The sequence below is a fragment of the Symphodus melops genome, assembly GCF_947650265.1.
Source record: "Symphodus melops genome assembly, chromosome: 15".
NCBI classification, from domain to species: domain Eukaryota; kingdom Metazoa; phylum Chordata; class Actinopteri; order Labriformes; family Labridae; genus Symphodus; species Symphodus melops.
The window spans coordinates 17711810-17730266 of record NC_136705.1 but is presented as its reverse complement, the minus strand read 5'-3'; the positions used below and the strand labels follow the sequence as shown (position 1 = coordinate 17730266).

Here is an 18457-nt window from a genome sequence, read left to right as displayed (position 1 = left end):
ACAAAGACAAAATCTGGCTTGTACTCTAATTCATTTACTTCCTCTTTTCCACCTCTTTGTTGCTGCAAAAAGGTCCCTTGCCAGTAACACTCCTCTGCAGGATCGTACTGTACTCTGGCTGGCGTGGATTATTTTTAGCTATTGCTGTGCAGCTTTCACCTTGACTCCCTCTGTCTTGACATCATAATTAACATTTCTGTTAATAGTAACAAAGTTCAAAATTAATAAGGATCTCTGACAGAAATCAAAATTCAGCGCTAGAGCGGTAATGAATTGTACTGCGTTGCTCATAGAAGAGACACCTTGCCAATCAGCATCAAATCTGAATCTCCTTAATGATGCTAATCCCTGAAGAAGGATATTAGAGGCGCTGATGCAACACGTAGAAAATATACATTTTGATGTGAGTGTCTGGAGGATTAGTGGACTCCTGCAGGTTTTTTTTTTTTTTTTTGCCAGTATCACTATAAGTTGGCAAAGGCTCCATCACAGGGGTCAACAGGCAAATTAAAGTTCTCATGAGGACTGAGGCAAAGGCTGCTGCCTGTGTGGTCAAAAAAAAAACCAAAAAAAAAAACAAGGTTAAAGCTGATGCCTTCCCTTTTAGAGGCCATAATGCCCAATGCAAGATGTGCTCGTATTCTACTTATTGATGAGATTTTTAAATGACCTTCAAATTCAGATTTTTGCAGCAGTTTTGACAATTTGCATAGAGTGCCTGTTATATGAATTGTGATTTAAGGCTGAATAATCACATTTACCTAATGCCCATCAACGTCACATTGTGTGATAAGTTTTTTAAAACGATTTTTTCAAAGGCCCTTAAAACCCAGTGATTGACACAATCAAGACCGAGCTGTGGCATAAAAGCGAAGGTATGCTGGATATTTGGTCATGTGTATTTCGGTCTAAATTTCCAGGGGATATTTTAGATGTTAATAGCCCTGAAGTGGTCTCGGTTTCTTATTTAATTTCTCTCGCCTTCTTTAAATGTAATTCGCCCACAGACTGCGCCGCGAGGCTCTAAACCGCGCACCAAAATCTCTCTCATCATTTCCACAGCAGAATGGAAATGCAAATCGTGCGCGCGGGCAATGCCCTTGACAGAACTCACCACTGCACACAATTAGCACGCGCACTCTGACAGAAGTTAGTGACGAAATGTGAGGTCACAGCGGCTGCGTGGCACACCATGTGAATGTGTTTATTATACAAAAAAACAAAAAACGTTAACTATTATGGACTGCATTTTTATCTTTTAAACAGTGTTATTAATTTTGTTCATTTTTGACAATTTAATTTAACCTAAGACGCCGAATGAAAAAACAAAGCGCTCTGCTCTCCTTGATGTTGTAGCTCTTATTGTTTTTTATTTTTAATCCTCTTTTTTTCTCACTTTTATGAGTATAAAATTTGATTTTGAACAGATAGTCTTTTTTAATTTCTGAGATAATGTGTACCGAACATAAACAACCATTGTTCTTATGTCCGCTTGGGGGTCTTGGGAGGGGGGTGTTAGATAAACCTATGTTGAGATTTAGCTATGTTGTCAGAGAAGAACACAGCTGCCTCATATCGACACAATGATCTCAAGTGTAACCAACGAGGGGCGCTGTCCGTCTACAGCTCGAAATACTTGACACGGATAGCCTCCATGATTGATCTCATCACTTTGGGCCATTTGTGTTTTTTCCCTCTTTAATTAAAAATAACGTGTACTTTAATATTATTAATATTATATTTTAATATGTCATATCGAATTTCTGACGTCCATTTATCAGGCCTGAATACAGTTAGGCTTATAAATGCGTGAAACAAAGTTAAAAAGGAGGCTATCATTGTAAAGAGAAAGTAGTTGTTCTGGTTGTTTATTAAAGTAATACATTTATTATAAAAGTTGCCTTTTTTAACCACTAATTATGAAAAAAACCCAGGGAAGAGTGTTTTCTAAAACACGTTTACTAGTGAAATAAAAAAAAAGAAAAGAAAAAGGAACTTTTTGAATGCATGTAGATGCGCATAAATAGTGAAAAATAAGTTCAAGCCTATGTTAAAAATGTGTCCAAACAAAGGAATAAACAATCTTAGGTGTAAACAAGTGGGCTGACTGCCTATTTTGTTCCCATATGGAAATGTGAATGATGCGTATAACTGTAGGCGTATTAGATAAATATTTAATGGAAAAGGATCTGTTTAAAACAGCCTCTGTGATAAAGCCGTGAGCGAACTTGCTTGGTGGTTGCTAATAACATTTCTTTTTTTTCACCCGTTTTTTTTTTTTTTTAATCGCCAATCAATTCATTAGGAAACAATGCAGGTGAGCTGAATGAAAGTGTTGTCCCAATAAAGTGCATCGATGGACAGCTGGGCAGCGGCCGGCTGATTGACTTTGCCTTGACATCTGGGAGGCCCGCTGGCCCCTGGCACGCGCGCAGGCTGATGTCGCCATTTACATGCAAATTTAAGGAGATCATGAGGGCCTCGCCCCGTAAATTCACACAAAAAAAGAAGACGTCACCCTCAATACGGAGGAGGCTCGTCCCGGCGAGACGGGAGGTCTTCGGAGTCATCTTGGACATTTTTTTTTTTTAGGGGAGCTACGCGCTCCGAGGAGTTTGGTTTTTCTATCAATGATCCGGCCCGAATCTGTGGGGGTTCATTCATCGTGGCCACTGAATACAAGAATGAGATAACAGTCAGGCATGTCATCAAGCGGTCATTTAAATGATGCACAGATAGTTTGCACTCCCATCTTTCCCCTCCATTACTTACCTCCACTGCACTTTAGGAAAAGGGTTTTATTTAGCAAAGTGAGAAATGAGAAAATTTGATCTCTTATTACAAGCTAAAGTTTTTCATACACGCAGGCTTTAAAAAACAGCGAGGATCAACATTGTTCCTTTATTTTGATGCTATAACATTTTCACCTAATGATGGAGAGCGCATTTTCCACGGTGTAAGCCCACCACGCAGATGATCCCACAGAATGAGCTGAGACGGATTCAGGCTCCGCGCCTCAGTGTGCGCAGCAGCTGACTCCCTCTCTCCACGTCCAGATGGCTCCTGCACACAGATTTGCATTCATTTTCCTCTAATATCTTCTGAAATAGCGGGGGCAGCTGCATTTGTTGTCAAATACGGTTTAAAAGTCCCTTTCAGGACAGCATCGTTACCTACGTGACGGGTGTGGAGATCCATTTTCCCTCTCCAGTCAACAGTATCAGATCTAAGAGGATTTGTCTCAAAGTCTCCTAATTTGATAATCAGATTTAAATCGCCTTGGTGCGTGTAATCAGGGGTTAAGTTCTAATAAGCGACTTGAAAATGTGAAAGAAAAAGAAGGCAGTTCTGTGCAAAAAAGATATTTGCAATCTCGGCTGAGCAGACAAAAATATTTACTGCACGTGTCTCGGTTTGTTTCATCTAAAAGAAACAAAGATTATTTTTTTCAAGGGCCCCATTTAGCTATTTTTTCTGATCATTTTTCCACAAATCAAAACTTTATTTTCGCTTAAATTATAATAAGTAAAATAAAACCCACAACCTCATTTTGTGACTGGGCAATTTGGCAATATATTGTGTGGAGGTGAAAGCAACAGCTTATAATTCACTTATCTTTGGCAGCAGCTATTAACCCTCAGCACCAGCTAGATAGATTGCTCAGGATACAGCACACATCTCTCTTCCTCCTCGCTCCCTCCCTCCTCGCTCCCTCCATCCTCTCCTCCTTTTCACCACTAATGAACCGAATTGCCCGCTTGCCCCTCTCGGACAGAATCGGACATGGAGGCAGTTGGGCTCTTTAAAAAAAATGATTAAGATGTGTCTGTTTATAACTGGTTTTGCAGGACGTGCGTGAAATCAAGAAGACACAGAAGCGTGGATTTTCTCAAGTTTTGTTTAATGTCATGAGACTCTCTGATTATTTTAGACCCGTATGAAGAGGTCACAAGATTTGACATTAGGTTCTGTAAATGGCACAGTGATGGGATTGATTTGTTTTCACATTGATATAGCCTCTGTGGTTGCTGAGAAACAAATTTCCAAACGCAACATAATAATAATAATAAAATAAAAATCTACACAGGAAAACAACTGGAAGTCAATCATCTGAACTTAAAAATTCTCAATGAAAAATTAATGAAAATGAAAATGTTCAAGGATCTCCGATTCTCTGCAATGAGCTTAATATTAATTACACGTAACTTATATTAAAATAACCCACAGCATAGAGTTGAAATGCATAATAAGAATACATAAAGACACATGATGTGCCATTATTGAAACGTGATTTATGGCCTGAATCCACGCAGCTATTCTGATGCTTTCAATACATTCTTGAACTAACTAACCGAGTCACTTTGTAATAATGATAACACATTTAATTAAATAAAAAAAGTCACGCACTATTCATTTAGATTAAGTTTCATAAAAGTAATCACAGAAATAGTTATTATTTCATCAGCGAAAAAAATAAAAACTGATTTCTGAGTTCCGAGTTATTATTATATGTTATTACTTTATTTTTTTTCCTCGTTGTGTGTGAAGGTAACACCCGCTTGCATTTTCCATATGATGAAAAAAATCAAACTCACCACATATAGGGCCTAAGCAAGAGGAAAAGTGGAGCGAGTGAGTGTTTCTCAGGCTGCTGCACTACAGGGCTGAACCCGTATAGTTGGAGCGCCGCTGTCTGACAGGAACCGTCAGAGTTCCATATATGGTCAAAGCCCCGCCCCTTCAGCGTCATATTCTGACAGCGCCTCTCCCGTGGGTTTAGAGTTTTGGCTCCCGGGAAAGATTTCAGTCCTCGGGGAAAGAGGGCTTAGTTTTGCATGTTCCCATCCATCGTGCACGACGCGAAAGGGCCCCTTATCCACATCTCCTGTGTACAAGGAACACCTCCACTGGTGATCAGCCTTTGCCTGTGTTTGTCTTGTGGAGAAGCAGCAGCACCTTTTCAGGAGTGGGTTTTTTATTCAACAAGAAGTCCTGAAGGTTTTGGATGCGGTGCTTCAGGGATGTGGGCACTTTGAGAGCAGCATCACCCACAAACACAAACAACTGCCATCGATTTTTCTGTGAATAGCACAAAAAAACAAAAAACAAAAAAAAAAAAACAAAGAGGAACAATAGCAGCACAAAAAAGCTCGTCTATTGAACAATTCACTTTTCCAGTCTGTGGATACCGCTCTAACTAAGTACAGCACTTTGAGAATTGTTCACATCGGACGGACTGAAGAGGGAGGCAAGACCTGTGGACCGGGTTTTCCCTCGCAAGTCTGAATCGGCTCGCGCTACTTATCCCAAGAAAAAAAACAACCCTGAAGGATAACACGCTTTGGACGTTTTATTTCCCTAATTTCGCAGGAGGCTCTTTTTTTCCACGCAAATTGTCCTAAATGTTTGGGATTCAGGAAACTATACCGCGGGGTGGGACGACGATGAAGGAGGAACCGCTGGGTGGACTGAACTCAGTCCGCTCCTGGATGCACACAGCTGGGGTGGTGGATGCAAACACAGCCGCCCAAAGGTACGCATGCCAAAAGCATCTGATTTTTCTCACGCATTCCGTCCTCATCATATCGACCCCTCAATCCCCTGAATACTCTGTATCAATTACGGTCTCCCAATAAATGCCCCCCCTTCGGCTTTCCCCTTCTTTCATTACATCAGATTAGCCATTATTGTGACAAATCAAGAAATCTCCCCCGTAGACTCAAGCGTGCGTCTGCATCTCCAATGTTTTCCATCAGCTTCTCCATCATCTAGCATCCCCGGTGTCCGGTGCTTAACCGACATGGTCTCTTGTTTTCTCCCCGCAGCGGTGTCGGCTTGGCACGGGCACATTATGAAAAGCAGCCCCCTTCCAACCTCAGAAAATCCAATTTTTTCCATTTCGTCCTGGCGCTGTATGACAGACAGGGTCAGCCGGTGGAGATCGAAAGGACAGCTTTTGTGGACTTTGTGGAGAAAGAAAAAGTAAGCGGTGTATTTTTTCTAGAAACACACTCACTAGCTCCCCTGCACATAATCAGCACATATCGAAATTATGTTCTCTGAAATGGCAACGGGTTGCTAAAGGTGGATGTCACGTGTAATATTGATTTTCTTAAAAACTCAATTGGTTGATGACAGAGAGTCGTTTTAAAGCTGTTTCTCTTCTTTTGCACAAATAATATTTTTTACGACACCCAGACATGTTCTGCAGTTATCGTGTTGATGCTGATTTTCACAAACTGTTTTCTGCAGGAACCAACCAGTGAAAAAACTAACAATGGGATACATTACAAACTACAGTTATTGTACAGCAATGGTGAGTTAAAGTGTTACTAAAATATTGCAAACACGTGCGAATATACCAAGAATTAGTGTATCTGTTTGCACAACACCACATGTCATAATATTTATTGCAACCATATCAGAAGTAATCAAATCATTGTATTAATTCAATCACTGTCTGCACAGTGTAAAATTTATTGAGTTCGCAATTTCAGTTTGAAAGGCTTTCTTCTTTTTATTCAATGCCGAAAATTACTCAAACAATTACAACTGCTCTCCCTCTCCTTCTTTTTTTCTCTCCCCAGGTGTCAGAACAGAACAGGATCTTTACATACGGTTAATCGATTCCATGACGAAGCAGGTAAGCTGCTGTTCCTCTTGTATTTACGTACAGTGCAAAAAAAAAGGAAACGTGTTCACAACCATGATCTACCTGCGCAAAAGGGAAGAAAAAAAAAAAAAACTTAACACGCCGTGCAAATCGTCACCCCAGAGATAAATATACAGCTCATGGTCTTCTCAAATAATCTGCTTACAAAATGCAGTTGTGGCACAAAATAAAATCAAATTACCGGCATAATACGAAGAGACAGCTTCCATTTTGGCTGTTTACGTTTGGTCATATCATATTGCACGACTCTAAAGTCAATTTCACCGTGCCAGAGTTGGGCTTTCTTTGCAAGCTCAACATTAAAATTTAAACACGGCGTCTGCTACATGTGATCTGAATTGGCTTTTCCTTCTGAGGCTCAAAGGTGAAGCTCTAAGTGTATTTAAACATTTGCATCAGGTACCATATTTATATAAACAAATATTTTTACGGAGCTGCAATTCACTCTTGATACCCAGAAATATGTGTGTGACTGTTCACCAAACGCTTAAAATATGTCTAAATGCGCATCTAAAGCCGAAGCAAAGAATTGTAGGAGTATTTATAATTCCGGGGATAAAATCAGACGTCTTTATTTTAACTCTGCAGCTGTTTTTTTGATATGAAATGTAGGGTTTTAGTCTAATCTTGTTGTGAATAGAGCCGTGAAGACTGGGCCACTGGTCACAGACAACATTCCTGTGCGAATGATCCGAGTCAATGGCGCAGAACAAGCAATTTATGGATTTCTGTTTCTACAGCAGCAAACAGCGACATAAATCAAACCAATAGAGATAATCGTCTGCTTCCGAGAAAAATAAGGAAACTGAAACAGCAAAGGATATATAAGTTCAAGTAGGACAGATTTTTAAAAAAAGCAAGAGTGATTCGACCTGGTTCAGATATGTCACTTTTTCAATGTCAATTTTTTTATTGGCCTCAAACGCACCTAAAAAAATAATCTTAAAATGATTTATATCTTAAAATAAAAATATTGAAATATAGTATTGTTTATTAATTTGTAATTTTTGGTGTTTTTTATGTATGTATTTATTTGAACATTGTTGGTGTTTAGTTTCCTGCGTGTACATTGATGCCGGTTAACTCTACGAGGGAGTGAAGTGTCTATCCTTAGAAGAAGGAAGGAGGGAGGGATCGAGGGATTGAGGGAGGGAGAGAAGAGCGGCAGAACTGATAGCTCCACGCCATCTGTTTCAGCCAATGCTCAAAAATTACTCAACCGTACCGCCAGACACCGCTTTTTATCCACAGAAAGATCATTGTTAGCGGCTCAAAATAAACAACAGATTGCCCATTAACACTTTCCCCCAAATATCCCCAGATTATAAGCATATTGATGACACTTCTATTGGATCTCTCCTTATGAAAACCTCTCTGTCTCTCTTTCCTTCTCTGTCTGTCTCTCTGAGCCACAGGATATTATCCAGATTAATAAAAAAATACAATTTGTAATTATTATCAGTGTATAATACACTTTTACATTATATTTGTTCTCCTAGAATTACTGCCTCTATAAAAAAAAGTATCATTTTATAACCACCTACATTTATGTATTTTATTTTTCTATCTACATGTGACTGATGTTTTAATTAATTAATTTAATTTAAAGCGTTATTATCTTATCCATATTTATTACTGAGCCCTTGTACCCATGTTGAATATTCTCATGTCCTGAAATCATGTGTATTCATGCCCTGCTTTATTTTAGTAAGTGCAAACACAGCAGCTAATTATTTGTAATTTTTTTGTGAATTAATATGTGTTTGACAGTTGAACTGTGTTTTCACTTGCTCTCTATCTTATCTCCTTTTAAAGGCCATAATTTATGAGGGTCAAGACAAGAATCCAGAAATGTGCAGAGTTCTTCTTACGCACGAAATTATGTGCAGGTAAGCAGAATTTTATTTTTTTATTTTTTATTTTTACTTTGCTTCTGTCCATTTTGCAGATCCATGCAAAAAAAAAAGACTCCCCCCCTCCCCTTGGATAAGTTTTGACACTCATGATGTGATGCAGACTGTCCTGTGGTCCTTGAATAACCACAGAGGGAGAGAGAGTTGCTGTCATTTCTAACTTTGATATGATGTGATTCAACTTTGATAGGAATATGACTATGACAGAGAAAATCAACTGACTGTCTTTTCCAGTGAAGTAAAATAGAATGTATTATAAACACTCAGTGACACAGAGAATAAGTTATGTTTTTTAATATGTAGTTTATTTATCTTCGACATTTTCAGAATTGTATGTAAGCCTGCCAGAGACAATGTGCCTCTCTTTTAGTTATGCACAGACGTCGCATGCTATATATATTTTTTTTTCTTTTTCCTCGCACAGACTCACTTCTCGGTTGATCCCACCTGTCAACAATGATCAGCGAGCCTTTTAGCGTCATTTAACCACATAAATCTCAAGCTCTCATATTGCGCTGCTATTCAGCGGTGTCATTGATACTAAAAGGAAAAACGCCTTTTGTTGTTATTGTCGAGCTCAGCATGAGCTTTGTGAACATTGAATTCGGATACTGTCGGTTAACCTCTCCTTTGTTGCACCGCTGCATTGTTCAAGTTACTGCTGGAGAGCAAGTGCAGCATGAGAGCTGAGAATGATTTGTCTTTTTCCATGCATAAACTCATCACTCACGCTCAATTTATACAAGCATCCATCACTTATTTGTGACACGTTGAATATGCTCGTGCTCTGGAGGTAATATTTTTTTTATTCAGGAAGGAGTGCTGCAGAATGAAGGACTACTTTAACTGCTGCCTATTATCAGATAAGAAGATATGCATAATAAGATCAGTCATGATAAGAATTATCCTTTGATATCTTATTTTTTCTAATACACCCGATTTTGAATTACACTTTCCCCTCGATACTAAGCAGCACCTTAGCCATAAAACACATCCTTATTATTGCAACTGAAAGTCATCTAAATCACACAGATATTCAAATAACGCGTTTGACTGACAGTTGCACAAAATCTTTGTTTTTCCCGCAGCACCATATGGCATAAATCAATCCCATTCACACATGTTTATATGTTTTCATTTCAAATCAAGTCCGGGATGATGTATTTGTTTATTTTTGCACTTTTGATTCAAGTCCCAATCAAAAGAAGTGCGAGGCAGCAACTATAGGCTCAGGGTTGAGATGGCTGAAGCATGTGCTGGGAGATAGATTAGTGCTTTTGAGGCCATAATTGATAAATGCCCCGCAGAAATATTGGTTGAGGGTGGCACCTTGCATCTCCCTCAGAAATAGCAGCTTGGCAATTAGAGGTAAACAAAAGCTGAAGCTGTGAAAAGTGACTCCCCTGCCTCCTGGCCCAATCCCCACTCCCCTCCCCTCCAACACTAAGCCAAACAACACAACATGTTGTTTTCACCAGTTTTATCAGCCATCAGCATCAATGCAACGAATGGATTGAGTGGAGGAAATCTCATGGCTAATTTTTTTTAACCTCATTTCAAACCTCAATACAAGGCACTTAAAAAATGTGCGTTGTTTTTTTGTGCAATATTTATTTATTTTTTTATTTATCTAGAAAAGTGTTCTGAAACATACTGTCTCGTGTCCCCATAGCCGATGCTGTGACAAGAAAAGCTGTGGAAACAGGAACGAGACTCCATCAGACCCTGTGATCATTGACAGGTAAGGCCGTGCGCAGCTTCCTCTCTTTTTGTGAATGAGTGAAGAGTGTGAGTGTGCACATGGACGATCTTGTGAACAAATGAGTCCCCTCCTGGCGTGCCAGACGGCCTGATCGCTCTGACTCGCAGCTCTCAGTGTGGGAACCGAGGGTGACTCCTGTGTGAGTGGCTGAGGGGCGTCTTTCCCAGGTACCTGTGCACCGAGGGGCGGTCACCACCTGGATAGGGTTTGTTCAATCACAGGTGGTTCAATCACTAGAGGATCATGCTGGGAATACACCTCATTAGCTTAGGCAACTTCACATTTATTTGGCTGGCTTCCTCTCTTTGTTTACGACAGTGACGCTTACACTGTCAATAGTTGTTTTTCATTGACTGTTTCTTTCTTAGCTGAGAGCTAGATGCCGTTAAAGTTTAGAAGGGATAAACATTTTATGTGCGCTGTTTTGTTCTGCACCTTCAGGGAAGTTTCATCTGCCACATTTATATTCCCTTCATCACTTTCTAAAGAGGCAGAATAAATGGCCTGCTCTTTCCAGCGTTGGCATTTTTCTCACCCTGTGAAGCTATATGTCCCCGTTCAGCCTGAATGTGTTTATGTAGTTAGTGTGTTTTAGTGTGTGTGTGTGTAGGTGTGTGTGTGTGTGTGTAAGGTGGATATAGGGGTGAGGCAGGGGGTGTAGTCTGAGCGTCGATCTCAATGTAACTCTCACCACGTAGTAGGGAGAGACAGCAATGCTAATGTTTGACTAGCCGGAATCACTGTTTGCTTAGCGGAGAATGCCTGGTATCTGACAGAGGGGACAACTCTCTTATTAGTAATCAAATAGGGCTGAGCAGTTGTTGCTGCCACTCCACTCCAGCGGCTTCTCATGCATCAGGAAGTAGGAGCTGGCTGCCCTGGGAGCCTGGATGGATTACCAGAGCTACTGCTGTCTGAACCCAAACTCACGCAGACACGCACGGAGACACACACAGACAAGGGCACAAAACACGCAGACAGAAAGACACCCACCCACACACACATGCTGCTTGTATGTTTATGCTTTAATGCTTCACTGTCATTGCATCACCTGTGACTAAAGTTCCAAGTGTTTTGTGTTTTTTTTCGCTTCATCTATAAGTCAAGTTGCATTTGTTAGTAAAAGAACTGTAGTGTGAACATTTACATATAACTTGAGACGTCTACTTTGCCTAATTTCCGCTGCTTTTATGTCTGCTTTGTGTCGCTCTGCTGCCTTTCACTGCTTAGAGTTTCGCACACCATTGTTCTTCAATGTGCGGGACAAAACATGTAACATAAGTACAATAAGCAAAATGAATGCATGGAGAATTAAAGTCAAGAAGAGGGGTGGGAAAAAAAAAGAAACAGGGTAAAAAGAAGCGGATGGATATTGTAAGCTCAACTGGCTCAGGGAGGGCTCGGATTTTCATTGTGACGAGTCTGAATAGCAGTAGAGTATCCCTTTCCTTGCACAATGAGCGGCTCTGTTGAAACACAAAAGCATATGTTCCTCATTAGACCCTCCCATTGTCTCCATGTCGTAACTATGAGCCCGTCAGCTCACCCTAACAGACCCACACAGGTTCCCAGTGACTGAGGGAGGCTCGCAGAGAGGGGTGCTTGTGAAAGGTTGCAGGGTTTGAGAAAGAGTTACGGACATGACCAGAACGCACACTGACTGTAAGCGCATACGTAAGATTATTTACAGCAATTACTCGACCATTCCCGCTGTGCATATGGGCAAGCTTTTAGCTAAAGCTTCCATGTTTTACAGCCATTCCTGTTACATCTGTCATTTTCTCATGCACATCATTACAGGCACCTGTGTTGCGGTTGCTGCTGGCAGAAACTGATTATTTCCAATTGAGTAGAACATAGTTGAGTGACATAAACCTAGAGGAGAGGTTTGATTGTTGAATCAGGCATGTCTCATCTGTCTACAATTACAGTATGAAAAACCAGCTAGCACTGCCACATTTCCTCGAGAAACAGTAGCATGGTCGAAACCTTAAGAAACAGATTTGGAGTGAATCATTGATGGCGTTCATTCGCTGTAACATTTTCCCAGATGGTAAGAGGGGAAAGCGCACACAGCTAGCTGGCATCTAGCAAGACATTAACTGGCGTTCCCATGGATCTGGCATATCCAACGGAGTTTGGGAAACTTATCATTCCAAATGTGTCCTATTTTCCTGCGGTCAAGCCAGACATCTGTTTACCCTATTTTCTCGCTGAGTTTTGATACAGATTTTCACTCAGATTTTCTGAAGAGGAAGGATTCTCTTTAAAAAAAAAAAAGTTGGTTAGATATAGGCCCAACAGCTGTCACAAAGTTTCAGCACTGCTTGGTCTTTTAAATATTTCAGCGCTTACATTTGATGCCCTTGCATTATTCATGCTCCTTTTTTGGATGATAAAAAGGACCTATTTTTGTTGAATTTTGGGTGACTTTATGTGTGTTATGACTGGAAATTTCAATATCTTTGGGGAAAATCACTACATAGTTGCTGTAGTAAAAAAAAGCAAGAAAAAAAAAAGCCCATTGTCTTTCAATAGAATGAGCGCACTTTTTTTTTCTCTTTCTTTCAACATCAACTGAGAAAATGAAAAAGTCTTTTCAGTGCTTACTTTAAATAAAAGAAACGGTACATTTATCTAGACACTAATTGTAGCACCGCTGCTATGACCGCATCACTTTGCAGTTGGGTGTAATCATCTCTCCCTTTTATAAATCCAGCAGTGCTACAGATGTCACATTTATAAGTTAATGGTGCCTTAAAGTAAGTGGGGGTGTAGCTTTATTCACTCGGTAATTTGAGTCTTTAGAATTATAGTGATGAGGTACCCAATATCTGATTAGATGGTTTTCCCATTTACAGTGCATGTAGCCAAACATAACTCAATTTGCCATGACTCTCCTGCTCCAGTATCTGTCTTCACTCTCTTGCATATTGACTTTGTCTTCTCTCGTGTGAAAGATTAGATACATTGTTCGGGCTTACACATGGATTTTGTAATAAGACATTGCATGTTGTTGAAAGAGAAGAGAAAATGAGTCATTCTGCGTGTCGGGGTTCAAAGGTCTGAGAAAGCTGCAGCAATGTATGCAAGAAGAAGTGAGACGGACAGACAGAGAGAGAGAGAGAGAGAGAGAGAGAGAGAATGCGTTATCAATGTGTATTCTGCCCATACATGAATTTTGAATTCAATGTATGTTCATACAGTTTAACATCCTGTGTCAATTTAGGCTGCCATTCACAAACGGATTCTTGAGCAGACCTAAACGTGTCAGCTCTGTTTATTCCAGTGGCCGCGGCGCTCCCTTTCACTTCCTGTCACAAAGGTCAAAGAGCGGCGACCTTTGGAGTGCAGCCCAGCCACTGAATAATTCATGACATTGACTTGTTTTTTTTTTCTCTTATTTTTCCCCTTGTCTCTTTTTCTTTATTGGTCAGCACACATGGTTGTGCTGTGGGAGGCTTTTATTCATTTAGCTCATTTATAAAGGCCTCAGCGCACCTGTTCCTGTGTTAATGCAATTAAATGTTGGCCTAATGTAAATTTTGCTTAGCTTTCTGTTATGTCCCTCATTAGTGCGCCTGTATTTTCTAAATGACTTTGCGTTATCGTTCATTTGTGGAACACCTACGAGGTCATTTCCCAGAGTGCACTTGACTTGTTGTCAAGTTGTTTACCAGGAACAAAAGAGCGCGGTCTTAAAGCGCCTCACATGTGGTTCCCTCGGCCTGCTAAGAAACAAATCGGAAAATTTGTGTGCTCCCATCTGGTTTTTGCAAAACCGTGATTACCTCCAAAAGCTGAACAAATGCCAGTATTTATAAGGTCAGCCCTTTATGTGGAAATGTGATGTAAATGAGAATCAGCGAAAGGGGACATTAAACAAAATTAAATTCATTGTCTCCTTTAATGTCATTTACATTTTTGGCTAAGCCCCGGACTGTCAAAGAGGATTTCTAAAACCATTTTAATTGCACATCAGCATTGGAAAAGAGGGGTGTGTTTTCACTGAGCGGCTGTTGTGATAACTTGCAAAGAGAAGCCTGTTTATGAAGCACCTAAATGACATGTTTTCACTGCATCTGCAGAGGTGCAATTAAGATGGCACTCGGTAGGTAGTGTTAATCTAGCGCTGAGCTCCCACCATCCATAATGAAAATGATGCAGGGGATTGGGTCACTGTTGTTGTGATTGAGAGTTGATTGCTGCAGGTGTTCCTTCCGGATTTTTTTACATTAAAGTGCAGAGCTGTGGGACCTGTTTTTTTTTTTTTTTAAAGCTCAACAGTGAGTCATTTAAAGCTGTTAATTTGTATAGGAAACACTCACTTTCTATATTTACACACGCATGCAAACACCTGCTCGCACCTTTTTTTTATTTGCGGCTTAACAACACGTCCATCTCCGCGTTTAATTATATAAGGCTGCGGCCGTTGTAATTCCTTTGACAGATGTGAGTTTTTGACGCCCATCGAGTAACGGGAGAATAATCTGGCCACCGCTGCCTGAGTCGGCGTGATGTTTGAGTGAAGCCTGTCTCCTCCTGAGCCAGGGTAGGAAGAGCAGGAAGTGTTGAGAGCGAAAGCTGTACTTGGCAGCTCTCCTTTGGCTTGCACTTGCCGAAAAATGAAACCCAGACCCTCTCTCTGCAGCACTCGGAGCCAGAACCTCCTTCCCAAGCGCTCCAACATCCAGTATTGGGTAATACTGTTCACTAAGCAAAACATTACCTCAAATTATTCTCGCCCTGTATTCTATTCCCTCCTCCCTCATGTCGGTTTTTATCGCAGTTTGTAAATGTCAGGACACGTACAAAGACGCACAGTATAAATGATATTTTCCAAATTATGCTCACATGTTTGGGTTCACATGAGTGGCGGCTGAACGTAACGTGGTGCCTGATGTTCCCGAGGGAGACCCACCTCACTAGGGTGGGATTCCCCAGTGGCATCAGCTAATGGCAAGACTTGACAACAGCAGAGAAGCCGGGGGTGTTGTGTTTTACTAGCGCTGAGCAGGGGTGATGACTTTAACATGTGTGCAGAGAGAGACGGAGATGTTTGTGTGTGTGTGTGTGTGAGTGTGTGTGTGTGTGTGTGCGCGCGTGTCTCTCTGTGTGTGCGTGTGTGTGTGTGTGTGTGTTTGCTGTGCTAAAGAGAGAGGTGTGCAGTACGAAAAAAGAGTGGCGCGGGCCAACAGAGCGACGGATTCGGCTCCAGCTTGACGGCAGTGAAAGACGAAACATGGTTCCACATGTGTTGAGAAAGAGCAGTCCATCTGTCCATGGAGACAACCCCTCCCCCCTTCACCACCCCCTTCTCTCGCTCTCTTTCTCTCTCTCTCTCTCTCCCTCTTTCCTTCTCTTCCTCCTCTCCTTCCCCCCCCCCCCCCCCCCCCCCCCCCCTTACTCTTTTAACTCCCCTGGTTCACTGCTGACAGAAACAAGGCCAGAGCTGGGGTGATGGGATGAATGCTGGGCCAAGAGCAACACTGGACCTTGTATACACACACAGTTACACACACTCACACAGAAATAAGAAAAGGTTATCAAATGTTTATTTAGTGAATATGTTGTTAAACTTTACTATCTTCAGCTGCATTTACTGGCTCGGTTAAGTGCTGTGTTAATGTGATTTAAATCCGGCTGTGGAGCAACGTAAGAGATTTATTTTGATATTTTGAAAGAAAACAATCTATTAAGATTTATCCCCTTTTCCCCGACACACGGCTGCACCGAGCCACCTCGGTGAAATTCTTACATTATTGAAATTAAAACCGTGAGTGAATAAAACATGCCACTCTTTCTCAAATATTTAGCAGCACTACTTTATAATTAAACTTTGTAGCTGTTTTGAAGACGCTGTTTGGTTTCTTAAAGCATTAATGACACAAGAGCTTTGTCGAACAGCTCCCGATTCTGTGAATCACATTTAGGTCACTCAGACGTGTTGTGTGTGTTTTTTTTTTTTTTGCCATTTTTTTCATTTAAAAAAAGGGTCTCCTTTCTTTCTCTTGGCATGCTCTTGCTCCCATTCAATCCTTATTAGGTTTCCCCTAATTGTCAAACAAACTGTTGGGTCAACCTCAGTCGTATCTGGCCGTAAAACAGCACATTAGGCCCCGGTGAGGGATATATGTGGTATTTCATCGGAGACGGAGTAATGCTGGGGTTTTATGGTTAAGTACCAGTTCACGCCCACGCCATTTGTTTCGCATTAGAGTGGAGGTTTTGTAAATCAGATCAATATGTTCGCTGAGATGTGATTCCTTGTCGGGATCTCCCGAGTCGTTCTTTCCTCGAGTATTTTTCTTAGGGGACTGGTTGTCGATGCACACTCCTCCTCCGCTCCCCCCCCCCCATCCCCTCCCCTTCTTTCCCCTTCCTCTGTCAGTCCCTCCCTCCATCCTACACCTCAATCCATTTCCATTTTCTGAATGTAGCAATTTGTCGTGTGACACCAGCTAGATTAGGATGGGAAGCAGTCTGAAGATTTCATCGGACATGGTCCTGCTCCCGCTGGTGTGAGGTCACAGGACAAAGATGGGGGGAATTCGGGGAGAGGGTCATCAGTTAGCTCGGGGAAACGAGCTGGTCCGCTGGCTGCTCTGTTGGCCCCAGGGGTGCCTGGGATGTATCGGAGGAGAAGCCCCTGAGAAAGAGCCCTGAACCAGTGTCATTTATTAAAAGTGACAAGTTATTTCTAACTATAGCTCTGTTTTTATTGTTTTACAATGCTGTCATTTGGAACACTGCCCCTCTCTCTTCAGGAATCACAAACAAGTGACGAATGAACGACGCCACATGCGTTTTTAACATAAACACATTCTCTGCTGTTAAATTGCATTATTATGTGTTTAACTGCTTGCATTTAAAAAAAAAACCAGCAAATGTGCAGCTTTGATAGAGATTGGCGTATGATAAGGATAATGAAAATATTTTACCATTCACCCGTTTTTTTTCTCCAGGACATTTGTTCAGTAAATTAATAACAGCTTACAGAATGAATCTCCGGCTGACCTCAGCATAATCAGAACCAGAAGTTCCACAGAACATGACCGCACCGAGCTGTGGTGTGTTTGTGTGTATGTGTGTGTGTCTGTGAGAGAGAGAGAGTGTGTGTGTGTGACTTGTGTGCGAGTTGCTCGGACTCTGGGGTTTCTTTATTAAAAAACACAGTATTCATGCTAATAATGGCTTGTTTATTCAATGTTTGACCACTGCTCTACATGCAGGGTCACTAAGGCACTCTGCTCCCCCTGCTTTTTTTTTTACCGCCTGCCCCTACTGCGTTAATGATATATGACAGAAATTTCCTTGAGCTGGTTCAGTGGCAAGAAAGGTCCTGGCTAGTCTATATCAATCCATCTGACTTATGTTCCCATGTCTTGAATTACCGCTTGATGGAAACCTGCTGTGGGCTTCTCTTGCCAATTGAAATCAGATCTCCTCCACAGCCTGGTGTGATATTGATCCATATTCAACACCCAGGCAGCCAGATCGATCAGTATTGATTTACAATAAAAAACACTCCTCTGCTTGTTCAGCACCGCGATCGATAACTTTAAAGAAAAAGGGGGAAAAAATATTTAAAAAGAAGAAAAAATGGGATTGTGCTTTTCACCGTGCAGTGGCCAGCTGGAATACATAAAAATGTGGGGAGATGTTTCTTTTCATTACAGGAGTCAGAGTTAAAGTGACCAAACCTTGACCAAGGCGGCAAGCAGCGCATTGAACAATGATCCTCTGCCGCCATGTGAGACAAACCAATAAAAAATGGTTTAATGGGATGACACTTCTATAAGGACTCATTTATTGAAGGAGGTGTGTCTGTTTCTGAATTAGTGGCACATCTGCACTGCAATGGGGAGTGCTAAACCTGTCATATCAAATGTGTCTGGAAATTGAAATGGAATGCTAAAAGTGGTGGATCAAGCCCGAGCACTTTCGCTTGATTTCAGCGTGTTAACACGATGACATGATTTCCTGTGGTTTTTATATTAATTTGTGTCTCACCCACACACGATGGGTCTCTGCCTCCCACACGGCGGCACATCATCAGAGCCCAGTTCAACGTCAAACACACTCCAACTGACTAAGGCAACCCATTCA

At 41.2% G+C, this 18457-nt stretch overlaps 1 protein-coding gene across 4 annotated transcripts in view; it reads left to right on the top strand.

The window, feature by feature from the left end:
- Positions 1–4801: 4801 nt before the first annotated feature.
- LOC306835921 (transcription factor COE3) overlaps positions 4802–18457 on the top strand; it is a 68955-nt gene continuing 55299 nt past the window's right edge. For 2 of the 4 annotated variants that reach the window (XM_079362722.1, XM_079362721.1), the window contains exons 1-6: positions 4802–5533; positions 5826–5982; positions 6253–6316; positions 6588–6643; positions 8489–8562; positions 10259–10327. In XM_079362722.1, the coding sequence (XP_079218848.1) occupies positions 5403–5533; positions 5826–5982; positions 6253–6316; positions 6588–6643; positions 8489–8562; positions 10259–10327 (551 nt within the window). In that variant the 5' untranslated portion in view covers positions 4802–5402. The remainder of the gene's footprint in view (positions 5534–5825; positions 5983–6252; positions 6317–6587; positions 6644–8488; positions 8563–10258; positions 10328–18457) is intronic. The other 2 variants (XM_079362724.1, XM_079362723.1) reach the window with 1 other exon arrangement.